At 42.5% G+C, this 19,946-nt stretch overlaps 3 protein-coding genes across 7 annotated transcripts in view; 2 read left to right on the plus strand and 1 right to left on the minus strand.

The window, feature by feature from the left end:
• MRE11 (MRE11 homolog, double strand break repair nuclease) overlaps nt 1–10,955 on the minus strand; it is a 28,975-nt gene extending 18,020 nt beyond the window's left edge. Inside the window, exons 1-9 of one of the 5 annotated variants that reach the window (XM_081860366.1) lie at nt 10,803–10,918; nt 7,754–7,861; nt 6,680–6,765; nt 6,378–6,516; nt 5,358–5,518; nt 5,090–5,177; nt 4,006–4,147; nt 1,128–1,242; nt 18–203 (exon numbers count right to left, since the gene is read on the minus strand). In XM_081860366.1, coding sequence (XP_081716492.1) covers nt 18–203; nt 1,128–1,242; nt 4,006–4,147; nt 5,090–5,177; nt 5,358–5,518; nt 6,378–6,516; nt 6,680–6,711 — 863 coding nt within the window. In that variant the 5' untranslated portion in view covers nt 6,712–6,765; nt 7,754–7,861; nt 10,803–10,918. Of the gene's footprint in view, nt 1–17; nt 204–1,127; nt 1,243–4,005; nt 4,148–5,089; nt 5,178–5,357; nt 5,519–6,349; nt 6,517–6,679; nt 6,781–7,753; nt 7,862–10,802 lie in introns of those variants that run through there. The other 4 variants (XM_081860364.1, XM_081860363.1, XM_081860365.1 and 1 more) reach the window with 4 other exon arrangements.
• The window catches only part of PANX1 (pannexin 1), a 145,759-nt gene that overhangs the window by 63,842 nt on the left and 61,971 nt on the right, over nt 1–19,946 (plus strand). The window lies entirely within an intron of this gene.
• ANKRD49 (ankyrin repeat domain 49) lies at nt 11,049–19,326 on the plus strand. Its single transcript, XM_081860795.1, has 4 exons — nt 11,049–11,205; nt 11,395–11,515; nt 14,533–14,956; nt 16,493–19,326. The coding sequence occupies exons 3-4, from the start codon at nt 14,696–14,698 to the stop codon at nt 16,952–16,954; spliced, it is 723 nt and encodes a 240-aa protein (XP_081716921.1). The 5' UTR covers nt 11,049–11,205; nt 11,395–11,515; nt 14,533–14,695; the 3' UTR covers nt 16,955–19,326.

Below are 19,946 nucleotides of genomic sequence, written 5' to 3' on the forward strand. Positions count from 1 at the left end.
AAAACCTAAGTACATACTTTTTGGCAGCTTCTCCTGGTGACAAAGATGTAACCACTGAACTTCCTGGCTGAGACACATAGAAAAGTTGTCGTTCATTTCGGGCAGGAGCTATTTTACATTCATGCTCATGACCCCAAATTACAAGATCAATAAAATCATCTAGAAACTGTTCCGGAATATAATTTGTGGCACCATGTTTGCTCCTGTACAAAAGGAAACATACAAACATAATTGCATAACTGAGGAGGTGGTTTTACACTGATATTAAACTAAAATATTCCAGTTAAAGTAAGTGTTTATAAAATATTTAATTCCACTTTAACAACTGCAAAAACATGTGTATCAGGTACAATTTTCAAAAGGTAAGGAAAAGCAAATTAAATTAAAGCTGTAGGACAGACAGAAGTTCAGGTTGCAGACAGATCAACAACGGTCAAAGGTAAGAGGCCTTTCAGTGGGTAGCACTGAAGCACAGAAAAATAGCCCAGCAACTCCTTCCACCTGCAAGCTGCTTTGTTGACTCAGAGAGTAGGACACTTGGGTCCTATTGCTAAGTCCCCAGATCAAGTCCCCCATAGCCTTATGCAATCCTACCACCACTGAACCTCATTTTCTGCATAATCAAATGTGACCCATCCACACCAAGGAGCCAGAATGAAAACCAAAATTTATCCATTGTCATTTATAAACACAGGTAACAGAAAAGGTTACTCACTTGACAAGAGCAAGCCGTCATTCAAATGAGCACTTTGGATCCCACATAAACAAAAGTTGTTTATTTTTCAAATTGCTAAGAGCAACTGTTCCTTACCCTAAGGATTACGGTACTTTAGACCTTCCCTATTAAAGAGTTATAACCTGTTGCCTAAGGTTATTATTTATGTCCCTCCAAAAGCAGAAAAGTACTCTATATTCACATTAGCTGTGCAGAGCTAGCATCGTAGTCCATCATCTTTTTTCTGTCATCAAAGAACAAGCAAAATGACAACTTTAAAGCAGGGCTGAGCAGAGTGGAGGGGGGAGAGAAAGGTACAAATTTCATCATCATCATTTGTACCTCACCCATGTGACTGGGTTGCCCCAACCCCTCTGGGCCAACAGAATATACAAAAACACAACAGCAGTACCTGTTCTGGTGAATTACAAACAGATTAAACCAACTATCTTCATCTTCCTTTGGTCTCAGCATAGTTACTTGCTTGTTCACAAACATTCTGTGAAGCCTCTCATCTGGAATAGATCCTGGAACGGACATAATAATTACCTTGTAGTGAGTTGTTTGTGATGAAATACTGTGAAAATGACATACTGTACTGCAGTAAAAACTTCCTTCATTGGCAAGAGGTTGGACTAAATTATCCTTGCCAGCCCAATGGTTTGTATTAAAGTTGCCAATGTTTAGAAAAGGTCTAAAACTGCCTTGCAATTGGCCACTTACATATTCACTTTCAGCAAGTAGCATGTCCTGGGTCAGCAGCCAAGAGGCATCCGACACTTTCCTACACAGTCATCACTGCCCTCCCAAGCTGCTGCACTGAGTTCCCTGTCCAAAAATGACACAGAGCAGAACTACCAAGGCTGCACTCATGACAAAGTAAAGGCTGGTAGCCCCCAGGCCAGTGCTGTGTGTCCTAGTCAAAGAAACACAGTAAGGAGCTATGGCAGGGGTCAGCAAACTTTTTCAGCAGGGGGCCGGTCCACTGTCCCTCAGACCTTGTGGGGGGCCAGACTATACTTTGGGGGGGGGGGGAATGAACGAATTCCTATGCCCCACAAATAACCCAGAGATGCATTTTAAATAAAAGCACACATTCTACTCATGTAAAAAACATCAGGCAGGCCCCACAAATAACCCAGAGATCCATTTTAAATAAAAGGACACATTCTACTCATGTAAAAAACATCAGGCAGGCCCCACAAATAACCCAGAGATGCATTTTAAATAAAAGCTCACATTCTACTCATGTAAAAAACATCAGGCAGGCCCCACAAATAACCCAGAGATCCATTTTAAATAAAAGGACACATTCTACTCATGTAAAAAACATTAGGCAGGCCCCACAAATAACCCAGAGATGCATTTTAAATAAAAGGACACATTCTACTCATGTAAAAAACATCAGGCAGGACCCACAAATAACCCAGAGATGCATTTTAAATAAAAGCACACGTTCTACTCGTGTAAAAACACCAGGCAGGCCCCACAAATAACTCAGAGATGTATTTATTATCAAGCCTGACTAAAAGAAGAGCGGCAATCTCAATTGTTTAGGTTTCTAGAATATTTAAAACCTGATTCCATCCCCCCGCAGAACAGTTTCTAAAAGTAATACAAGTGCTGGATGGAAGCAAAGCAGGGAAAACATGCTAACGATAAATTGGCAGGCCAAAGCACAGCAGCAGAGAAATCTGGGGAAAATAGGTTCCGGAACCATGTGCTCATGAGTTTATTGTTCTGTTTTGGGGAAGCGCTGTAGCTCAGAACTGAGGCATTTGTTTTGCACACAGAAGGTCCCTGGTTCAAGAGAATCCCATCTGAATTCTTGGACAGCTGCTGCCAGTCAATGTAGACAATACTGCTCTAAGATGGAATGGTAAGTCTTCACAGAACTCTAGCCCAATGGTTGCCATCAATTTGATCTGAACTGATTTTATAATGAATTGATTTTAGAATACTGTATTATTTTACTGTTGTTAGCCGCTCTGAGCCCGGCTTCGGCTGGGGAGGGTGGGATATAAATAAAATAATAATTAATTTATTATTATTATGATCATCATCATCATGATCATCATCTCAGTATAAGCCAGCTTGCTATATTCCTACACGGTGATATCTACCAGCTCAGGCCAATTTGCCTCACATCTGCAATCTACATGAACTTCCTTTTACAGTGGTACCTCGTTTTTCAAACTCAATCCGTTCCAGAAGACGGTTCGAGTTCTGAAACTTTCGGAAACCGAAACCTCAAGAGGCAACAGCTAGGCCTCAGGATCTTGCAGGATCTTGCTCAGGAGAGCCAGTGTGGTGTAGTGGTTAAGAGCGGTAGTCTCGTAATCTGGGGAACCGAGTTCGCGTCTCCGCTCCTCCACATGCAGCTGCTGGGTGACCTTGGGCCAGTCACACTTCTCTGAAGTCTCTCAGCCCCACTCACCTCACAGAGTGTTTGTTGTGGGGGAGGAAGGGAAAGGAGAATGTTAGCCGCTTTGAGACTCCTTAAAGGGAGTGAAAGGTGGGATATCAAATCCAAACTCTTCTTCTTCTTCTTCTTCTTCTTGCACTCAGCGGAAGCTGCACGGCATGTTCAACTTCCGAGGCGTGTTCAAAAACCGAAGTATTTAATTCCGGGTTTACGGTGTTCAAAAACCGAAATGTTTGTTAATGGAGACGTTCAAAAACCAAGGTACCACTGTATTTGTTTAGTTTAATTTAAATACATCACTTGATTTCAAAAAAACAACAGGTGTTTGAGTGACTTCCACATAGTCGTATTGGCAATGGCACTCAGGTTTCTGTAGAAAAGTAGGAGAATGAAGGAAATAGGAAAATGTGGTCAAGGAGACAGCAAGCAGGCCAGCACTAATGAACCAGGAAGACAGAGACAGGAAAGTCAGTATTTAATTAATAATAATAATAATAATAATAATGGATAGGGTTTTCAATGAGCCACAAATAATTTAATTATTAAATGCAAAGCACTTTTAATGCACTCATTGCTTACCATCTTTCCCCCCTTTGATTTACTGACAGGTATAATGGAAAGAGCTATTTGCGCTACTACAAACTTTTGAGACATCAAACCTAGGTTCCCCTCATTTGGTGAAAACCACAAATACTGGTCAACAGACTTAAGGTTTTCCATATCAAACTCCACTAAACTTACACCCCAGGATCATAAAGCTAATTCTAAAAAATAAAATTCACCATCTTCAGGCCAGACCTGATGTTCCTCCAAGATGTTATGGTTTCATTAAAGCCTTGCCACCATTAAAAAAAAAATAGCATACCTAATCCATAAAGAGCAATTTTGGAACTGCCCTTCTGAAGCAAAACAGGACTAATGTCTATCTTCTCTACAGATGGTGATCGTCCAAAATGATTCACAAGTCCTGCACAACTTAAGATGTCCAAAGCACAAAGAGCATCTGCCTGTAAGATAGATGAAGGAATATCTACAATTAGCATTTGTTTATCAAAGGTTGGCTTGGTCACCATTTAGTCCAGAAACACATGAAGTACAGATGAGGAAAATGTGGTCCAGCAAATGTTGGACTACAATTCCCATTAGCCACAGCCAGCCTGGGATGATAGTCGAAGTCCAGCAACAAGCAGAGGAACACAGGTTCCCCAACCAATGTAAAGCATTTAAGGGAGGAAAATCCTGTATTCTTTTCCAGATCAGCTAAACTAGGCTTATAAATAGCTACTAGCCTGGTGCCTGTAACAGCCTCTAGGGCTAGGCATCTGGGCAAGAAAGCTTTTGTAAAGTGGATTTGATTCTTTTCCCTCCTTCTTCAGGCCATCAGTAGGCCACAAACAATGAACAGAGATATATGTAGACATAAAAGATATTTAAAATGCTAACTACTAATATCTTTGTGGACCTTAAGAGGAATAAACTAGAATTGATTACATGGTAAGTGTACATGTTTATGCCATTAAAAAGCATGTTTTATCCTAGGCCCACAAAGGAAACAGAGAGCCACATCAACCGCATTTTCAGCACCTTATGTAACAAGTTTATGCCTTCTTAAAAAGCATAAATCATTTAAAAACCTCAATGCAACTATTTCAAAATTACACTAAGCCACCATAACCGTTTCATACAAGAATTAAGACAGTAGTTTACCTAGGCACCAATGTTGCAATCTCACTAAGGCTACAATCCTAACCCAAATTACCTGGAAGGCCCAATGACCTCAATAGGACTTACTTCTAAGTAGACATTATTAGGGCTGTACTGTAAGGACATCAATGCGTAAATGTTTGCTGGATTCTGATGTTTAAACTCTTTACTAATCTTCTGAATGTTTGTCATATCCAATAATTCATTTACCCTACTAGTTATCAACTTTTGTATAACATTCTTACCCCTGTTGGATCATCATGGTTGCCATGAATACTAAAAACTGGAATAGAAATGTTGAGATTGTCATCTTGGTAGTTCACCCAAGGGAACCTGAAGAGGAGAGCAAAGTTTAAGTTCATTTGTAAACAGAAATATCACTGCTCAAGTAATCACTTTTTACACTGAAACATGCCATAAATGAACGGCCACAGAATAATTATTATCATTTATTAAACTCAATTTAGAAAACATTACAACTATGATAGTCAGTTTTATCATAAAGATACCTACTTGCTAAAACCAAAATTAACTGACTGGTCACTCAGAATTTCAAACTGTATAGGACGGTCACCCATACAATATTTCCTTAATAATTCTAAGCATGTATGTAATGTTTTTCTGGAAGGTTTGTTTTCATGAAAGAGATCTCCTCCTAATAAAAGAAAATCCACCTATAAAAAGGAAAGGAAAAAGTTATTTTAAAATATTGAAAACCATTTCCATTTATAATTTTTTAATTCAGTTTTGTAAAACCAAACACCTTTGCAAAGAGTATTAATAAATAAATAAATTGGCAGTATTACATTATTACTGTATTTATTATTCATAATAACATTATATACATCATATTAAACAGCTAAATTTCTCTGAGCAGTTTTTGGTTACCTAAAAGCAATTTACAGCACAAACAAAATCTAAATAATCAAAACTAATCTTGCTCTTTCAGCATTGATTAGCCTCAAAAAAAGTCATTAAACAGAGAACAGTACACAAAAGGGCAAATTTACTCAGGAATTTATACTGAGTCTTTAATAAATATTTAAGTTTGTAACTCTGTAAAAGTAATATATTCATTATTTTAAAAATCAGCTATAATACATCATACGTTACAGTGAAATTTCAAGAAACTGATGCATTGGCAGAACCACATTACTATTCCCATAATGTCCCCATCTGTATTTCAAGAATTTATGAACATTTTACGCAACACGTCACATCTCTGAAGCCATTTAAGTAAAATATCCTGCCACATGTAGCCCTTCATTACTATTCCAATCCTTGCTTATGGTTGAAGGCACTCGGGATGAATCCAGCTCCCTTCAGCATCAGTCAGATGGCCCAGTGGCCCAGAGGGATGACGGAAGCTGCAGTTCAGCAACAATCTAAGGGACAACAGTTCCCCATCCCTGGCCTACACATTGCCATGGATTACATGGTACACACAGAGCTGTTGCCACATAAAAACACTGATTTCTAGAAAATACTGGTCCCTTGATGCTAACCTTACAAAGTGTTATAAAACTGCCTTGCCTCATTATCTTGAGCAAGTTTCAATATTTCATCAAATGTTACAAACGTATCATTTCCACGTGCTGCATCCTTCTCCAAGTACCCAAGATGAATGTCGGTAGCAACTAAAATTTTAAATGTAGCATTTTCTTCATCATCACTAAACATGGGGGGGAAACAAAACACTGTTACTATGCGATTATACAACAATGAAGCATTTTGCAAAAGTCAGAAGTTGCACTCCCTGAATTCTACAACCATACATACTCAATTCTATAAAAGGATTCACACAAAGGGAGACAAAATATTAGCAGGGGACTTACGTGGAAGTAGCAGGCCTCATCTCTGCAATCATACCGGCGCCCCAAACCCACGGGACTCCTCACAGTTCAACAGTGCAGCTGTACCACTGAACATTAAGAGACTGGAAAAAGGAGATTCAGAGTCAGGACCTGAGAGTAACATCCAAAAGAGGGAAACACTCAATGACAATCTATAGGCAAAGTATAAACTGATACAGTGGTATCTCAGGTTACAAACACCTTGGGTTACAGCTCTAAAGACACTTAGCTCCACTGAGACAGAAGGTCTTTCTCCTGAGTAAACATGCATATAACTGCTTTGCATTGAAACTTATTTAATATTTGTTACAATAACAGCATAAAGTCATAATCAGCATGGCCTATGCATGTTGTCTACACACAAAAGAAAGTCCCTCTAAGTTTCCTTTAGAAAACCTCCAGCCCTAAGAACACATAAACTTGGTCTTTGTGACAATGTTGGCTTTCTGTTGGTCATAAAGAAATTACTGGTTTTTCTGTTCATTTCTTTGAAGCCTCACCTTGAAAAGTGACAGCCCCACCTATGGAGGAAGACAAGCTAAGGCTTGAGCCTGGCATGGTGACTCAAAATTTTGACTGGCATTCCTCTTTTGAGATTTCTACTGCAATCTTCCATAGTTCCAGTTACAGATAGGTAGCCGTGTTGGTCTGCCATAGTCAAAATAAAAAAAATTCCTTCCAGTAGCACCTTAAAGACCAACTAAGTTAGTTCTAGGTATGAGCTTTCGTGTGCATGCACACTTCTTCAGATACACTGAGACAGAAGTCACCAGACCCTTCTATATAGTGAGAAGGTGGGGAGGGGTATTACTCAGAAGGGTGGTGGGAATGGGTGATTGGCAGATAGCTGTGATGAGCCGACTGCTTCTGTCTCAGTGTATCTTCTGTCTCAGTGTATCTGAAGAAGTGTGCATGCACACGAAAGCTCATACCTAGAACTAACTTAGTTGGTCTTTAAGGTGCTACTGGAAGGAATTTTTTTATACTGCAATCTTGGTATCTATAATAACTTATCTATCCAAACACATCCTCTGGAATGGACTGAGGCAGAATTACCTGTCCCCAGAAAGATTTGAAAGGCACTATGAATCATACAGTGAGAACGGGAAACCTCCTCCATTCTGGGATCATGGCATAGAGAATGGCAGAATGATCCAATCACACCTAATGGAATGATCAACTCCTTAGCAGAGTTTAACTGAACCTGCCTCCTCACCAATGACAAGCACCTCTAAGCATTCACTAAAAATCATGTTTGCTTTTTGAGAAAACATTCTTTTCTTCTTCATCCTCTGTGGAGGTCGACAGTGGCAGTAAGATTTTTTTGTTGTTGTTGTTGTTTTCTATCACAGAGAACTTGGGGGTGGAAGTAAAGATTTGTTTTTCTCCCTTTCCATTGGGCCTTTGCAGGAAGCAGCAGCTAAACACTATCGGTCTTTTTTGAGTAAAAAATCTCATGCTGAATAAAAGCTACAGTGGTACCTTGGGTTACTGACGCTTCAGGTTACAGACGTTTCAGGTTATAGACTCCGCTAACCCAGAAATAGTACCTCGGGTTAAGAACTTTGCTTCAGGATGAGAACAGAAATCGCGTGGCGGCAGCGTGGCATGCCCCATTAGCTAAAGTGGTGCTTCAGGTTAAGAACAGTTTCAGGTTAAGAACAGACCTCCAGAACTAATTAAGTTCTTAACCCGAGGTACTACTGTACTTCATTTCCTTCTACAGAGAGGAAAAGGACAAATGTTTTATTTCTCCTGAGTCAAGCATTTGCAGCAAATGCTAGCAGTGTCTCGCTACTGTATCCTGCAAAAACACAACAGGAAGAGAAAGAAGCAAATTGGGTAGCTTATTTCCCTTTCCATAATGTTGAATTCAAGTGAAGCTGGAGTGTTTTGCAAACACCTAATTCTTGTGAAATGTTATTTAAGTATTTTGGAAGCACATCTATTGAGTTTTGCTTCAACAAATGAAACATTATTTGCTTGTTTATTATTTTAAAAAAACTAAAACATCATTCAATAGGAATTCCCAGAGTTGTTTAAATAAAAGAAAAAACAAAAATATAGGTAAAACAAATAAAACTGATTGTAAAACAGACTAAAAAGGCAACAAAATCGTAAGATCCAGATTAATAACAATAATCGGGGCTAAAATTAAGTCTAAAAGGCCTGTTAGTTTCTTTTTAAAATTATTTTGCCTGGCACCAAAGGGACAACAAAGCAGGCCCTAAAAGAGAAGCACATCAAAACTGGGGTAACACCACTGATAATCCACTCATGCATGGACACAGCAAGCAACTTCCCCTGTAGATAGATAATTCTGCTGAGATGTTGGCATGAGGCGTGATATAATGCCCACAGCCCATGGAATTCCAGATACTTGATTAGCAGATACACAGCAGGCAACCTCGACTATGGGCAGCTAATTCAACTTTAATCTTAACGTGAAGGGTGATCAAATGATCAGTGTGATGCCAGAGGCTTATTCAGGAAGCGGCACAGCCAGAACACTGCATCATGAAGAGATACGGCGGGCAACCACCACATGAGGTGCCGAAGATGCAAATACAAGATCAGTCTTTCTGGGTGGCTCCTTCCCCCTCCATACACACTCTGTGACCTCTTCTAGCACTGCCTTTTATCTATTCAGCTGCGCTTTTAGATTTCCATCAAATGTTCTTAACCAACCTTCAGGCAAGCCACTTTGGGCGACTCTGCGGGAAGGAGGCTAACGAAGGCAACAAACAAACTTCTTCTGCTTAAGTCCCGGGGTGACAGATTGATCACACCCGAACAGAAACACCAGCTGCTTTTCCCCTGGAAAGAGGCACTTGCCAAAGCAGAGACTCATGGAGAGACATGGCAGGCAACATCCTCTATGGGCAGAAAACGACTCCTTGGGGTAGCTCTGTGGGTACTAGAGCGCGAGGCTCTTAAACAGGCATAGGAAAACTTGGCCCTCCAGATGTTTTGAGACTACAATTCCCATCATCCTTGACCACTGGTCCTGTTAGCTAGGAATGATAATGATGATGATGATGATAATAATAATAATAATAATTTATTATTTATACCCCCGCCCATCTGGCTGAGTTTCCCCAGCCACTCTGGGCGGCTCCCAATCAACTGTTAAAAACAGTACAGCATTAAATATTAAAAACTTCCCTAAACAGGGCTGCCTTCAGATGTCTTTTAAAGATAGGATAGCTGCTTATTTCCTTCACATCTGAAGGGAGGGTGTTTCACAGGGCGGGCGCCATTACCAAGAAGGCCCTCTGTCCAGTCCCTGTAACCTCACTTCTCGCAATGAGGGAACCGCCAGAAGGCCCTCGGAGCTGGACCTCAGTGTCCGGGCTGAACGATGCAGGTGGAGACGCTCCTTCAGGTATACAGGACCAAGGCCATTTAGGGCTTTAAAGGTCAGCACCAACACTTTGAATTGTGCTCGGAAACATACTGGGAGCCAATGCAGATCTCTCAGGACCGGTGTTATGTGGTCCCGGCGGCCACTCCCAGTCATCAGTCTAGCTGCCACATTCTGGATTAATTGCATTTCCGGGTCACCTTCAAAGGTAGCCCCACATACAGTGCATTGCAGTAGTCCAAGCGGGAGATAACTAGAGCATGCACCACTCTGGCGAGACAGTCCGCCAGATGGGAGTTGTAGGCCAAAATCATCTGGAGGGCCAAGTCTGCCTATGCCTGCTCTTAAATCTCAAGTCAGGGCCACGAGTTCGAGCCCCGTCTTGGGCAAAAGATTCCTGCAATGCAGGGGGCTCGACTAGATGACTTCCGTGGACCCTTACACTTCTGTGGAATCTACTGCAGCCTCGACGTGAGGGAGGGATCCATGGAACAAGCGTGTTACGCAAGACACGCAGCCTTCTGCGCGTGGGAAGAGACCCTTTTTTTTTTTTGGTCCAATTATTTCCTTTCTTTCCCTGGAGGCGCAGGCTATTTTGGGGGTGGGGGATGGGGAAGATGTCTGAATTCTACTTTAAAAGCGAAGCTTCTCCCGCGGAGGGCGGGAACGGGCGAACTAGGCCGCAGCCTCTACCGGAGCCCCAGCTCCCCTGATGCCGCCTCACGCTTCCCGCGCTCTTACCCTCCTTCCCGGCGCGCGGCCTACGACGCAACGCCTCCAGTTTCCATAGCGCCGCAGCTATTGGGAGCGGGGAGGGAGAGAGAAATAAACCCGCCCCTTTCCGGGCGCGCACGCGCAAGGCAAGGCCCATCTCGCGACAAGCGTCCTGAACCCCGCCTCCCCCCCCCCCGCCTCCGATCTAGCTCCTCCTTTTCCCTTCGTACCCAATGCACGCTTCAGGCCACGCCCCCTCCCCTCTTCTAAACCCGGTTCCCCAAGCACTGCAGGCAATCCCCACTGCGCAGCCGCAGCAAGGGTGAAAGAGTGACACGAAAGGCCCGAGGAAGGCCGGAAGTCCCCCGGCGCCTGGGGTTGCTGCCGGTCATTCCTTGGCCCCGCCCCTTCCCCCGGGCTGGAGGCGGGGGTGAGTTTTCCCCGCGGCGCGTCCGAGGCGGGCTGCTGCGAAAGCCCTGCGGAGGTTCCAGCCGAAGGGCTCCGTCTTTCGGGCGTCGCTTGCAAAAAAAAAGGGGGGGAGGCAAGGGATATTATTATTATTATTATTATTATTATTTTTAAATATGATGGGTTAATGAATTGCTTTTTATTTTGCCAGCCTTTGGAAACCTGATGCTTCTGGTTCTGGAGCGCTGCAGCTTGTTGCAAAAGAGAGAGAGAGAGAATCACGGCATGTGTCTGCGAAGCCCCGTTGAGTTCAATGGGACTTCTTGCTCAAGGTAAGGATACACGGGAGTTGCTGCAGCGAGCAGTGGGATTTTGCAAGCGGAGGAGCGCAAATGTCAGTTTCCTTGGAAACCAGGATGCAGCTGGGTATTTTTTATTTTATACACCGCTTGATTTTACCAGCAAAGTAACAAACCTCAACAAAGTGGTTTACGGAAAGCATAAAATCAGGAGAACATTTACCGTACATTATAACCTGCAAAAAGTTAGAACACTAAATCAGATCAAAACTCACGTCAGCATTTCTAAGCACCTGGGATGGCGTGCGTAAACAGTGTATTTAGCAGGCACCGAAAAGAGCACAGTGTAGTTTTTAGCTCCGGCATAAGTAATGTGAAGGTTGCAACCCAAAGAGCTTTCTTTCTGGTAGAGCCGTGAGCAATTCTGAGGCGATTGTTTTGCGTGTTGAAGCTCGGGGCCGTCTATAGCATATGCGGCACCGGGGTGCAAAAAACTGCCCAGCGCCCCCAATTTGGGGGGAGGGCAGGCCAAAGTTGTTGAGATTTTGGGGGCCATGCCACTCTCTCCCATGCCACTGTGAGTGGAGGGAAGAGAGCAACCCCCACAGCGGCTTGGGCGCACAACTCTCTCCCATGCTGCTGCAATGGGAGAGCCATCCCCACAGAGGCTTGGGAGGGAAGCTGCACAACTCATGCGAGCAGCATGCGTGTGCTGGGCGGGCCTCTTGACAGCCCACCAATCCCAGGCGCGCAGGAGGGTGGAGCCAGCTGACTGCCTCAGAGCAGCAGAAAAGCCTGCAGCGCTCTGACGGGCTCTGCTCCACCTGGCAGCGGCTGGCAGCTGGCCTGGCTCTTCAATCCCTGGACTCCTGGCCTTGCGCCCCTGAGAGCCCAACGCCTGGGTGCTGCACACCCCTAGTGCCTATGGGTAAGCTGGCCCTGTTGAGGCTTAATATAGTTTTTGTTTACAATATACAAAGCAGGTACAGGCTTCTTGTGCCCTGAGCTAGGGCAGCTAGCCGCAAAAGAGGACCATTCATTTTCCACTGTGTAAAGGTAAAGGGACCCCTGGCCAAGGGACCCCTTGGCCAAGGGAGCCGGCATACAGCTTCGGGGTCATGTGGCCAGCATGACTAAGCCGCTTCTGGCGAACCGGAGCTGCGCACGGAAATGTCGTTTACCTTCCCGCCGGAGTGGTACCTATTTATCTACTTGCACTTTGATGTGCTTTAGAACTGCTAGGTGGGCAGGAGCTGGGACTGAACAACAGGAGCTCACCCCGTCACAGGGATTCAAACCGCCGACCTTCTGATCGGCAAGTCCTAGACTCGGTGGTTTAACCCACAGTGCAGAGGGTATTTTAGTGCATGAAGTTTGAGTGACAAGCTGTACCTGCTGAAATCCCTCTTCTACACAATTGTCAAAGGCTGCATACCTAGTCCTTCAGGGGCACAGTTAACCCATTCAGGACCAGGGAGTCCTCCACAGCTGCCCACCCCCTGTTCCCCCAAAACAGTACTTCTAACCCTAGCCTGCCGGAGAGCATCAAACAGTGCGACCAAGGCAGTTTCAGTGAATCCCGACTGGAAGGGATCCAATGGAATGGAAGATTTTAGGGACATTCTTCAAGTTGAGATCGTATATTTCCTCTACTTGAGAGGCCTTCCTTCAGGTCCTGGCTCTGAGGCAAGGCACATGGGTAGCTAACTGACCTTGTTGGCTGCGGTGCCCAGGATTTGGAACAGCATCCCAAGAGAATTTTAACTGATCCCCTCGCGGTCTGCTTCTTAGACAGGTGGCAGTGACTATTCTATTCAAGCAATCTTCTGTAGGAGTCTGATTTTATTATAATAAATAGCTTTGTGGCATCGTAAAGACTGACAGATCTATTATGTGAAATAGCCTTCCCCCAATCGGTGCCTGTCAGATTCCCCCGCCCCTCCAATTAGCTTGTATGGCTAATTGCATTATGGGAGTATTAGTACAAAAAAAAGAAGGGCAGCAGTTTGGGGAAGGCCGCCATAGGTTTTCATGAGCCGCAGTCCCATTTCATCAAATGCATTATGGTATTATGAGTTTGTCTATAGCGATATCGGAGGGGAACAAAACAAGTAGACTGTTAATCACACTGGCTGTTCACAGCACACTTGTGGATAATACAGGATAATGCCTAATGCATCTGATGAAGTGCACTGTATTACACTAAGACTCATTCCCTAATAAATTGGTTACTCTTTACACTGCCACAAGACTCTTTTACTGCTTTTGGAATGTTTTGACTATGTATTTTGCAGCCCTTTCAAGATTGTTTGTATTTTGTTGTGAACTTGAACCATAGTTTTTTCCTTGATTTTATTATATAGCTGTCTTCATATTTGTAAGCCTCCTTGTTTGGTTTACTTAAAAATAGATAGGGGCATGTAAATTAATCAGTAATAGTAATAATAAGATTGGGAAGGACAGGGAGGAAATCTTACTGGCCTAAGTTTGGACATACCATATTTTTTGCTCTATACAACTCACTTTTTCCCTCCTAAAAAGTAAGGGGAAATGTGTGTGCGTCTTACGGAGCGAATGCAGGCTGCGCAGCTATCCCAGAAGCCAGAACAGCAAGAGGGATTGCAGCTTTCACTGTGCAGCGATCCCTCTTGCTGTTCTGGCTTCTGAGATTCAGAATATTTTTTTTCCTTGTTTTCCTCCTCCAAAAACTAGGTGCGTCTTGTGCGTCTTATAGAGCAAAAAATACGGTAATTGCCACAATCTCGCCACACAATGCTCTCGAAGATATCTAACAAAATGACTAAGCTTTGTGTGATGCCATAAAATGCCGTCTTATACAATACCTATTCACTTTAGCTGACCTTTCATAGGAGGCGTAAGGTCTGATATAAGCCGGGATTTGAGAGCAGAAGGAATCCTTTTTTTTGCTCCTGCACTGCCACAATTTTTTTTAATTTTTTTTTTTTTAGCGTTAAATGCTAAGAACTTACATCTTTTTTGCGTGTACTGGTCACTGTATTAATCATTTCTTAATTTTTCTTTCTCTAAAGGTTGCCATGATGTTAATGCAATCTATGCCACTAGCCTTTGCTAGCTGTTTCTATGTGCTTGTAAAATCTGATGATGAACAATCAGGAAATGAAATGAGCTAGAAGAAGAGGAGGAGGAACTATTTCACTTGTAAATTGGGGCTTGAGAACTCAAGTCAGCAGAATGAATGAAAGTGGGAAATCCTCAGAGAAGAACATAGAGGAGGATGCAAAAGATTATAGAGATTTTCCTGAGAGCTTTAACCAGCTTGAATTGTTGGAGACCCACCGGCACCTGATCCCCACAGGAACACAGAGTCTTTGGTCTGGAGATTCTGACGATGAAGATCAGGAAGAAAAAACCGAGGAATGGTACCAGGCTCAAGAGAAGAAGCTGGAAAACAACCCAGATAAGCTTCTGCTTTGGGCAGCAGAAAAAAATAGAGTAAGCCATTTCGTAATCACATTTCAGAAATTCACATTGGGGCTTTGTGTGTTGTGCCAGAAACCTAAATTTCTTCAACATGATGTGGACAATCATTCCAGGCTTCATGATTTATGAAGCTGATAATGAGTGCCAAAGCTGAGCGCTCTTCCTTTCCGTTCTCCCTCCTCTCATCATGTTCTGGCTTTGGCACAAAGTTGTTGATGATTTATTATTATCACAAATGAACGATTCATTACATTTGTTATGCACTTTGTACAAAAAAAAAGTCTCAAAATGCTTTAATTGGATACAATACCAACAGATAAAATAAATTAGAAGGCAAAGATCTAGCAAACTATACAATACAAAATTCCTAAAAAGCTCATCTGAGAGTGCAATAGGCCTACCTCTCTGCCTTGGCCCCCACCCAACTAAAGGATGAGCACCACAGTGGATGCTAACTTAAATATTATCCAAAAACTGGATTCTTTTAAGCTATTTTCCTGATTTGTTAACCCTAAGTCACAGTACCCCAGTGAAGACTTTTTTTCTGGCTGAATACCAACCAGGAACATCTAATCAAAACCAGGGTGCAGTGAGGGAACCGAGGGTTGCTCAGACCTGGTACCCATTCCTAGCTTCATAAATAAAGTTTAGTGAAGCCCTGGATTATTGTCAGAATTGGGGCACTGTGGCATGCTTCCTGATATGCAGAAAAACTGTACAGTGGTACCTTGGGTTAAGTACTTAATTCATTCTGGAGGTCCATACTTAACCTGAAACTGTTCTTAACCTGAAGCACCACTTTAGCTAATGGGGCCTCCCACTGCTACTGGGCCACTGCTGCGCGATTTCTGTTCTCATCCTGAAGCAAAGCTCTTAACCCGAGGTACTATTTCTGGGTTAGTGGAGTCTGTAACCTGAAGTGTCTGTAACCCAAGGTACCACTGTATATCACTCCAAAGCCCTTCCAGGAGAGTGGGGCAAAAACATCATATCTAAGTCAACTCTGTGTTCCATTATTACTATTTATTAAATAATTTTGAATACCACCCTTCATCCGAAGATCACAGGGCAATTCACAACATAAAAATACAAAACGAAAACACGAAATGCATAATAAAATCTGAAGCAAACAAACCAATAATTGCCCTCCCAAGGAACACATTCTAAAAGCCATAGAATGTTAATGAGCCAAACGCCTGGTTGAAGAGAAACATTTTCATCTGGCACCTAAAGATATATAATGAAGGAGCCAGGCGAGTCTCGTGGGGGAGAACATCCCACAAACCGAGGAGCCACTGCAGAAAAGGCCTTTTCTGTGTTCCCATGCTCTGGCCCTCTCATGGGGGAGGCACACGAAAAAGGGTCTCAGGCGGTGATCACACATGGTCCAGGACAGGTCACATCATTAGGCTGAGAGAGAATAAATTTGACTGAGGTTTATAGCCAAGCAAAGTATTGGTTCAATGTCTTCAGTTCTACTCTTGCTGTAAAAGCAATGCGTCTAGCTTGCAGGCTTGCTGAAACTTCTTTGTCTCTTCACCCCTGCAGCTCAGCACAGTGCAAAGGCTCCTGTCTCAAAACCTTGCTCCAGTAAATGTCCAGGATGAAGATTTCTATACCCCTCTCCACCGGGCTGCCTATAACGGGCACTTGGAAGTTGTACGGGAACTGATTGCCCACGGCGCGGATGTCCATGCATTGACAGTGGATAGCTGGACTCCCCTGCACAGTGCCTGCAAGTGGAACAACACCAAGATAGCATCGTTCTTGCTTCAGCATGGGGCAGATATCAATGCTCAGACCAATGGCTTGCTGACTCCACTTCACCTTGCAGCAGGGAACCGGGAGAGCAAGGAAACACTCGAACTCTTGCTCATGAATCGCTACCTAAAGCCAAATCTCAAGAACAACTTGGACGAGACGGCGTACGATATTGCCAGGAGGACTGATATATATCACTACCTGTTTGAGATTGTCGAAAGTTGCACAAATTCTGCGTCCGATTCTTAGAAGTTGCATACGTTTGAATGTCGAAACACACACACTGCCAGGGCCTTTGTAAAAAGTTCTCTTTGTAATTGCACTCAAAAGTCGGTGCTTTCAACCCCACCTCTTTGGTGTAGCTTTTACTCTGTGAGATGCTGAAATGAGGTCTCGTTTTGTTACGATGTCATTATTTTTATACTATAAACCACTCTACCCTTAAACTTGTGAAACATTTCCACTTTTACTTGAAAAGCTTTGGAGGAATCCTAAATATCTTGGGGCCATTGACCACTTAACGTGGCAGAAGTACTCCCATCTGTCAATCTCATATCGCAAAGCATGGGAATACACAGGAGTTGGGAACTAGCATTGTTTGAAACATTTGGGGTGTTTTGTTTTTTTCCTTTTAAAACTATTGAGAATTACTGAGACCTCTCTGCTGACTTACAGGGGCTGTGCTTGAGCAGAAAGAAACCCGTACAGCCTCCAGGCAGTTGTAATGAGGTTAGCAGCTGCCCATCAACAGAAGAAAAATACCTTCTCAGCTATTAAAAACTGAGCTACCCTGAAATCAAAAAGTGCAATGTGATGGTCAGATTTCAGTGTCTGGTGCAATATATAATATACCTTGTCTGCCTACCTTCAAACCATAACATTTTATGTGCTCAGATTTTAAAGGGATAACGTGAATGAATGGAAATAATATGCTGGGATGACATTATTTATTTGATGGCTGTGTGAGCAGGATTTGAATCCTCATTCAATCCTACTGAAGATTTCAATTGTTGAAAGTTACGTGGATGCTTAACAGCGATAGATTTTTTCAGAAGCAAACCTGAGAGCAGAAAACATTACCCGGAAGTGGCACTATGAGATTTCAGAACTTGGTAATTCATGTACTTTCTTCCTTTGTTACATTTTCATACAATGGACAGGGATGAGCTGGATGCCCATTCATGAACGAGAAGTAGCCTGTAGTCACACACAGAGGTTTTATCCATTCCAAAGATACTTGGGGCTGGTTCACATAATACTTTTGAAATACAAGTTTGAAAAAGTTCATGTAAACAGTAGGTGTTGTCTCTCTATGGCTACATGTAATTCCCCCCTATAAATCATATTGACTTGTACCAGATAGAAATTGGTACAAATAGGTTCTCAATTTTATGTACAGTGTCAATGGGTAATGTATGAATTGACATACATGTAAACACTGTGTTTGCTCCTTTTGAATGTCTTGTGTGAATTAGCCCTAAATTAAAAGTCAGACCCACTGACATTGGGTGGCAATGTGATGTTACCTCATAACTCGATTCACTGAGGCTGTTCTTGAATAAGTGGCCTAAAGGCTACAATCCAAAACTTGTAAGCTAAAACCCACTTAACTGTGGTAGATCAGCGAGGGAACTCTGTCATCAGTGGTAGATCAGCGAGGGAACTCTGGAGCAAAGTGGCTTGCGTATTGAAGCCAACAGTCCTTAATTTTGTAGTCCAAAGACCCAGTTCTGATTACTACTTACAGACTTGAACTTCTTAACTAAATGTGGCTGTGTGTCTACTCCAATGTGGTCTATAAACTACTTGAATTGACCAGAAAATTACTAGTAATTTTCATTGTTCATTTATCAGCAGACTTTGCTCCATATAATCACATAGTTCCTGCTAATATCAGTAAAATAATTTCCCTAACTTTCTAGAAAGTAAGCCTCATTGTAATTGTAATAGGCAGGTTTAGTTTTCTGAACTGATTAGCACTAGGCTACACATTCTGCTGTTCTAATGGCACCTCTAAATAAATGTTTCAAGATTTGACATCCAAGCCATTTTAAGTTAGTAGTATGCTAATTAAAGTGGCTAGCAGATCACCATCTTAAGGTTGCACTACAAATTTAAACTGCTTGGGGACCAGTTTAAATGTGACAATTTCTCCCAAAAGAACACCGTGATTTGTAGTTTTGTCAGTGCTAAGACTTCACTGGAAAATGATTGCCAGTTTTATCTCAAACTGCAATTGCCATTCTGTGGTTGGGAGCTGTGACTAATGAGCAGGTCTGAAACCATTTTAAAGGTGTAGTGTAGAAAAAGGAATTTTGTAGTACGTCGTAGTGCAAAATTGCGAAAATCTACTGTAACTGAAAGCTGTAAAGCACTAGTATGTTGTAACAGAGAGAACTGGAGTATTTATTATTGTATGAAACGACAAATACAGATGATATCAAAGTTCACTTTAAATATTTTTTTATTTTTTGTGAGGTACTTGTTAATGTTTGAAAACCGCATGAAAAGTGAAATGGAATGTAACTGAACTTAATACAGGTAACACTTGAAATACAGTATACTGTAATTCTGCTGTGAGTCTTATTTAAAAATAAAATATTTAACACAGTGAAACGTGATCAGGTCTTCAGCTGCAAGGTTCGTTGCAATGATTTGTGGGTTGATTAAGAGCAGTACAGTACTCTGGATACTAACAGCTTTCAGAAATACAGTGCAGCTAAATATCTAAAGGTCTGTATTAAGGGGAAATAAGCAATTGTATGTGTGTCACTGAGGGATTGTGTAGAAGCTAGAGCACTTTCAGGAAAACCGACACTGTCCTTTTTAAAATTCAATTGCATGTATATGTTGGCATTTCTTTGAGGCTGTGAGTGGGGCTCACTACTGCCTGTGGTTGTGGTGGAACACAATACAGAGTGTTGTGTGATTAACAGCACATGATCATATGAAGCTGCTTTTTACTGAGTTGAACTGCTAGTCTGTCTAGCTCAGCATTGTCTCAGCTGATTAGTAATATGCTTTTAAATAGAGATTCCAGAAATTGAGCCTGGGACCTTTTGCATTCAGAGCATGTTATTGGAACTGAGCTGTGGTCCTCTCTCATGCTCAGTGGGATTGTGACTCCTCATACCGTGTGGCCAGCTGCTGAATTTCAAAATCTGTTTGGGAAGCTGTGTTTTTGCTGGAACTAAGCCTATTTGCCAAACCATGGTGTGTTTGGTGGGAAAGTGCATCGTTT

Source organism: Podarcis erhardii, assembly GCF_964252035.2.
Source record: "Podarcis erhardii genome assembly, chromosome: 4".
In the NCBI taxonomy this organism is placed as follows: Eukaryota; Metazoa; Chordata; class Lepidosauria; order Squamata; family Lacertidae; genus Podarcis; species Podarcis erhardii.